The 8,004-nt window shown below is 27.7% G+C and overlaps 1 protein-coding gene across 1 annotated transcript; it reads left to right on the top strand.

Moving 5' to 3' along the window:
* The first annotated feature begins 3,265 nt into the window (after window positions 1–3,265).
* On the top strand, window positions 3,266–6,438 carry LOC103309558 (zinc finger MYM-type protein 1-like). The gene is made up of 6 exons (XM_008185239.1): window positions 3,266–3,283; window positions 4,158–4,340; window positions 4,466–4,661; window positions 5,709–5,904; window positions 5,996–6,323; window positions 6,394–6,438. The coding sequence occupies exons 1-6, from the start codon at window positions 3,266–3,268 to the stop codon at window positions 6,436–6,438; spliced, it is 966 nt and encodes a 321-aa protein (XP_008183461.1).
* Window positions 6,439–8,004: the final 1,566 nt, after the last annotated feature.

Genomic DNA, 8,004 nt, shown 5'->3' with positions numbered 1-8,004 from the left:
CAGATTTTTTTCATGAGCCTTAGACATTTTTTTTGTAAGACAAAAAAAAATTTTTCGCAAGTTCTATTGCTTATAGGTACTTGTATGAAATTTTTTTCAACTTAACATAACTTACCTATAATTTTTTTTTCATGTACTCAATTAAACAATGTATTAAGCGTTCACTCTTCAATATGTATTTATTTCTTAAAACAGTTAAAACATAAAACTACAAAAAAAAAGTGCACGCGAGCAGTGTTGAATTTATCTAAATAAATAAATAATTTAGTCATCTTTATCTTTACCTAGATAAAATTATATTTATCTCGGCTCAACGCAGCACGCGGGGTCCGCGATCTACCGCAGTAATATACTGCTCGCATAATCACACAAACGCATCAATAGCAACGCATTGCCGTGTTCAGCTAGTATTTAATAAAGAAAATAAATAAATATTCAAAACTTACCAATGTAGGTAAATACATGTAGTTGCTGGTGTTCGGCTGGTAACTGGTATACAGTTTACCTATTATAGTAATTGATACACGTGGAGTAGTGGCGAATTCCAGTCGTGGAATGAAACATAGATACCGACGATAATAATTATTTAGAAATAATATTTGTTGCAAAGTAGTGAGCGATTTCCAAGAAATAATCAGTCCTGTAAAGAATACTTTTAAAAAGTACTTGAGTAAATACTCAAATACATTTTTTTAAAGTATTTAAGATATTACTCAAATACTTTAATTCTATAGTATTTCAAATACTACTCAAATACTTTGAAAAAGTATTTGGAATACTTTTCAAATACTTTTGGTTTTTAAAGTAGGTTTCTAATTATCGTAATATAAACACATGTTAGTAGGTTATCTAATAGTTTAAAGGGAATATTGTTATTCAATAACTATTTTTAGAAATCTGGTTTTCACAAACCTTTGGGCTTCGGCAAACACAAAAATACAGAATATTAAATAAAACTATTATTCTATTATTGTAGTTGACAATAATATTTTTCCAACCAATTATTTTGAATAAAAATAAAATGTTCGAAATAAAAAACCAAAGTATTCAATACCAAAAAGTATTTAAAATACTATTCAAAATACTTCATGCTGAAAGTATTTAAAAAGTTATTCAATACTTAAAAAAGTATTTGAATACTTTTACTTAAATACTTTACAGGACTGGAAATAATGATAATTGATAAATGCGTATATAATCGCACAAGAGTACCAGACGTGCATCGAGAATAAATTTGATTCACTAATATCGTACGTCTATTTTCTATACTTACTCAATACCGCCTAATAGTCTATTCGTCTCTAATACTCCAATAACATAAACTATATTATACCAGGATAAGAAAAACACACAGTTTAATGGAATTGATGTGCACATAACCAATTAAATTGTTTCAGCGGATTATTTTGGACGTCGCCGTCGCACGTCAGCATTATAATTCATTTTTATTTTGTATTACCTATATGAAAAACCCAAAGGCCACAAGCTGCAACTGAAGACGGCCAGCCGAGACTTGTATTTTGAACTTAAAAAACAAAATTATGAGCTTACAAATTATCAAATACCATACAAGGCGTGGGGCCCCGAAATGGCCCTTCCCTTCCGCCGGCGCTGCCTACATGTATAAATGCATCATAAATAATGAAATAATTTTAATATAGTTTTGTAGATTCGTGGAATAGTCTGCGTAGACGTAAAATACTGGGTATGGTCGAACTACACTTATTTTAGTCGAACTGCACTTGAGCTCAAAAAAGGTATTCCAACAAAAATACCATGCATTTTAAGGTGTTAAACGTTTATAAAACACTCATTTCCCTTCCCACTTACAGGCTTAAGCTGACAATGATTTTAATCATTGGCGTGATTAAAAATTATTGCTTTATACATACCATTGTCCATTATGTTAATAAAATATTAAATATACATATATGTATCATGAAAAAAAATTATAACTAAATAATTTTAGGTAGAAATATAATAGTTAAGACAAACATTTTAGTTGCATTTACTACATGTTTACCAAATACATAAGTAAAATTAACGAACTATAATTAGTTGAAATATTTTATTTTATTCAGCTATAAAATATAGTTAAAATTATGTTACCGCATAAAATTGGTTAACACAACCTTAAAATATAGTGCCTAACGATTGTATACAAATATAAATGTTATCGTTATTATTAATTATAGTTTTTCCCGATGCATCGGGATCTAAAAGTATATTATCTAAAAGTACCCACGTTTAGTTCAGAGTTCTGTAGACAATCTTGCGGTTAGTGATTTGGTGATTTAAATAATTTTATGCTGCGTTGTGTGTTTACAAGTGAAGTGTCTTTTATATTATACAATGGACGAATTTACAGCAAACATTTTGAAAACACGGGGATTTGAAGAAATAGTAAATTTATTTAAAGGTAATGTAGAACGTGGTATGTAAAAACCAAAAAATGGGTAAAACTACATGTTGAATTGTTGATTGTTGAGTACATTATGTACTTTTATTAAACATATTATATATTGCTTACTTTAAAGTAGGTATATAATATACCTAAATAATATTATTAACATAATATAGTTATACTAACTCTAATAATTAAGTATAGCTAATTTACTTCATTATAATAATAATAGTGTTGATGTAATAGATCAATAGCGCTTGGATTTTAAAGCATAATAAATAACAAAAAAACCCAAAATTGTTTTAAAAAAGCAAAAATGAAGCATAATATTTGTTTTAAAAAAGCAAAAAAAAGACTAAAAATTAATTTAAATTAAAAAACGAATTTACTACCATGTATATGGCAAGATTTTCAGAAGTGAAACTGACTCTATAGTCTGACAGGATGTTTTTATACATAGAAAACGAACGCTCTACCATAGATATATACAACAACTAGATAGCCGTCTCTTTCTCATAGGCGCAATTTGGGGGGTGCTTGGGGTGCTAAGCACCCCCAAAATTCATATTAGCACCCCCAAATTTTCAACAGCATCATTTAATTGTTATTGGTTATACACGTATTATGTCATAGACGACAGGATAAATTAATTTCTAAGATTTGACTTATATAATAATAATAAATAATAATATAAATTATGTTATATAATAATACCTAGGTATAATATATTATATCAAATATGATACATGATACACACATAGATAATAAAGATAGATAACTCTATTATCTATGGATACACAGTACACACTAGCCCGTATCCGTAGGTCGTAGTGTGGTCGTAGCCAGTAACAGCTTATCAATATGTCTTTCACTAATCTGGTAAATAGAAATAACCTAATGATCTAAGGAAATAACCATCTAAAAATAGAACGCTCTTAATCAATTATTGTCGATTCGATGTGACCATTCTGATTGTATTTTTCTGTGAAAACACACAAGTCGCACCATCAGACCATAAACAAATACTCGTATTGTTCGAATCGTTAAGTCTGTGCGATCGTGCGACGTACGTGTAACGTGTTTTTTTGTTTATCCTCATTAACTACCTATATTTAATTTAATTTTAATTATATTATATTTTATTTTAAATAACTACTCAAGTTGTTATTGTTTTTAAATTTTATTATGGATAATACTAAAAAGATTTTTAGTATTTTAAATTTTGAAAAAAGTCAAAAAATGATAATGATAAACACCAAGAAGTAAGTTTTGATATTTATTAAATAAAGAAAAACCATCTTTATAATCATCATAATGTTAATTTTGATTTTGATTCTTTTTATCTTTTTACATTTATTTAGTTGAATTCTGATGTCGTTGATGACCCTGACATTGAAATTATAGAAAAAAAATGTTATAGTGAATCAAACTGATGCTAATCTTGTCGAAACATTTCCATTTCAACACAACAAAAATGAACTCCAACATTCTGATTTAGGAAATCTTGCAACGACCTTACCGTCCTGTTTTAAATGTAAGGTAACTTAACACTAGGTAAAAACCTAGTATAGGTACTAATAATAAATATACCTCGTTTAATAAAAATATTAGGTAATATTCAGATATTGATATTATATTTATTAGGTAGGTATTTATAGTAGCTGGTAAGGTATTAATATTTTAATACCTACCTATTTAATGTAGGTACTTATATTTGTGTATATTGTAGTATAATAATCATATTATCATGTAGGTGTATAAACAAACTAGATTTGGTTCGCAAAACAGATCGTTTAGTAGCGAATGGTACAAACAATATACTTGGTTGGAGTATAGTATAAAAAGCAACGCAGCATTTTGCTATGTATGTGGAATGTTTGCTGATGAACTTATTGACGAAGTTTGGACAAATAAAGGATTTTCCAACTGGCAAAAAGTAAGTGCATATCTTTAACTATTTTCGACAATATTACTAAGAAAATATATCAAACTTTAAAGCATAGGTATTTATTAAAACTTTATATTTCATAAGACATTGCATTTAATTTTCTGTTTATTTAGCTTAATGAAAAACTGAAAAAACATGCCAAAACAAAGCGACATTTAGTTTGTCTATCTAAGATGAATGGCTACTTAGCTTGTAAGAAATCTGGTTCTGTTATGGTAAAGCAGTGTAGCGGCTATAAGGAACAAGTGGCCAAAAACCGTGCCTACATTTGTATGCTTATTGACATAATATTATTTTTGGGGAAACAAGGTATTGCCAACCGAGGCCACAGAGAAGGAGTGTTGGGAATAGATAATTAATAATTTATCTAGATAAAGATAAAGATAACTCTCATAATTTTTATCTAGATACAGATAAAGATAATTATACTAAATTTTATCTAGATAAAGATAAAAATTAGTACATTTTTATCTAGATAAATATGAGATAATTTCATGTTTAATTTTGAAAATATTCAGGATACCTACTTGAGTCTACAGGTAAAAAAAAAATTCATAATTTAAAATTTTTTAAAGCAAAGGACAGAGGTCGTACAGATCGGTTAAGCGATAACTGAAATACCGGGAATTCTAATAGGGTTATATAAATATTAAATTGTTATAAATTACAATTATTATAATATTATTATGCTTGTGAGTCCGATATCCATGAATGTTGGTTTATTTTTGTCGGTTTAAAACAATAATTATTTTTCGTACTTTGTACACGATCTATGAAACGGGTATAAGCTAATGAAACGATCATAATTCGGATTTGTCCGGCGGGTAGCAGGGATAGATGTTTTTGCTTTTGCTATTATTAGTTGTTCTTACAATCTTACCTACTACAGTACTACATGCCCATTACATATTTCTATTTTTTGGTTTTCTCATTGTTTACGATGTAAAGCTCCAGACTAAAAATGAATATTAATAAATATTAAAATCATGGTATTATAATGCATATTACTAAACGCGTTTTCTATGTAATAGAAGAAAAATAGAAAAATGTAAAAATAAAATAATAAAAATATTTTAAATTTTCAAATTTTTAGTTCATTTAAATAAATTATCTAGATAAGTACTCAAATATAACTAGAATTTTATCTAGATGAAGATAAAGATAACTGAGTAGAAATTTATCTAGATAAGATAAAAGATAAATAATTTTTATCTAGATATTTCCCAACACTGCAGAGAAGATGCAGATTCTCTAAACCAAGGTTACTTATTAAACTTATTTTATACTGCATTCATATTTAATTAAGTTAATTTTTTCAAGAGTATTTCTAATTTCTATATACATAACAATTTTCAGGCAATTTTAAGGAATTATGTGGACTTTTATCAAATTATCAGCCAGATTTCAAAAACAAATTTGATGAAACAACAAATTATACGAGCTGGTCTATTCAAGATCAATTAATTAAATTGTGTGCAGAAGATATAAGAGAAACTATTGTCAAAGAAATTGATAAGATTGATTTTTTTGCTTTAATGTGTGACGAAGCTAGGTTTGTTTTATGCATTTTTTTTTTTATAAAACTCCTATTTTTTAATGCTTTCTAATTTATAAATGTTTATACAATTATTGTATTATTGTAGATGTTATAGAGAAGAGCATTTGTCAATTTGTGTAAGATATACCATTGACTTGGATGTATATGAAAGATTTTTATGCTTTGTTGATGTTTCAAAAAGACAAACTTCCAACCATATCGTTACTGCACTGTTTGAATGTTTTGAAAAACAAAAACTGACTATGTCCAAAATCAAAATAATTGCACAATCATATGATGGTGCCAGTGTTATGTCCGGACACTTACGCGGTGTTCAATCAAGAATTAAAGAACACTATCCATACGCTGTATACACTCACTGTATGGCACACCGCCTTAATTTAGTAGTTGTAGATACATGTAAGACAATAAAGGTAATATCAAAACAGATCAAATTTATAGTTTTGTAGATATTCATTTCATATGTGTTATTATATTTTTCAGAGTGTAAAACATGTCTTTAATGTGCTTGAAGCAATATATGTTTAGCAATATACATTTTTCACAACCATCAAAAAATAAAAAGTTAAGTGAAATGCAAAGCAATCTAGGATTAAATAAAGGAAATTTATTAAGAATATGTGACACAAGATGGGTGTGCAGATATAAAAATTGTGTTGCAATGTTGAAAAATTATTCCAGCATTCTTAATATTCTTAACGATGAAATTGAGGAACAAATTGATAACGATGTAACACGTGTATTAGGTATTATTATAGGACTTTTATTTAAAATAGTTATTTACATATTATATAGGTATATTTATAAAAGTAAATAAAATAATAATATTAATGTTCAATTTTTTTATTTGTAAATTGTAGGTATTTTAAGTTCTATTAATAAATTAGAATTTATAATAGTTCTTCACATATTGAATGAAGTGTTAGGCATTATAAATGTTTTAAGCAATCAACTTCAATCTAAATCTGCCACCTTCGGCAAATGTAGTGTAATACAAAGTGTGATTTCTACTTTTGAAAATCAGGAGAACGAAGATGGTTTTTTTAAGCTTTGGGAACAGATTAAGGAATTTGCACAGTTAAACCAAATAAAATTGGAATTATCAAACTCTGGTAAGAATTAATAATTTAAAAATGTGTCAAGAAATAATGTATATTTAATATTTATTTTTAATACCTATGTACTAATGATTTTACTTTTACCTACCTAGGAGCAAAATCTAAACGCAAACGCCAAGAGCCACGTCACTTGCAGAGTTATAATTTCGAGACCTTAACTGGAACACAAAGTGAGACAGAATGTAGAACTGTTGAAGAGCATTGGAAAATCATTTATTTTCAAATAATTGATGCTGTTATTGTAAATTTAAAATACCGTTTTTCGGATGAAAGTTTAGTTTTAGCTAACTCATTATAGTCCAGTCAAATTAGAAAAAAGTTCGGAACTAATTCCACGAAAGAAGGAGTATAATGTTATAATTAAACTAAAAAAGTTATTAAAGTCCAATTGTTGCCGTATACGTAATAATACCGTATATGTTGGCGTTGTGCTCGCCGCAGTGGCGCGCGCCGTCACTGATCGCCTTATTTACTTTACCATATTATCTTGATATTTTATTATTATCTTATTATATTATTTTACTATTATGCTTTAGCAGTACAATATTGATATTTGTCAGTACCTCGGTATATTAATTTGTACGCTCACACGTGTATTTTAATAGGTGAGCGAAACCCTAAAACGACACCAACGACGGGTTAATTTAGGCCAAGTTGACTAAAATTGACAAAATAATTTTGTGATAGCAATAATAAGTATGAAATATGTTATATTATGAATATTAATTCAGAATAAAAATACACACTAATCTATGTGTTAAATTGTCTAATATAATATTGTTGAAATTATAAACAAAACACCCTATATAATGTAGTGTATAAGTAATATTATATTCACACTGTAGTTCAGCAGACGCTGACTATACATTTTTATAATACTACAGCATATATGTCTTGTGTAGTGTAGCCGGGTATACATAGTTAGTCGTTGATTTATATTACGCCTCGTAACACTATTGTACATCGTATCATTATA

Source organism: Acyrthosiphon pisum, chromosome X (assembly GCF_005508785.2).
Source record: "Acyrthosiphon pisum isolate AL4f chromosome X, pea_aphid_22Mar2018_4r6ur, whole genome shotgun sequence".
NCBI lineage: Eukaryota > Metazoa > Arthropoda > Insecta > Hemiptera > Aphididae > Acyrthosiphon > Acyrthosiphon pisum.
This window is presented reverse-complemented; position numbering and strand designations above follow the sequence as displayed.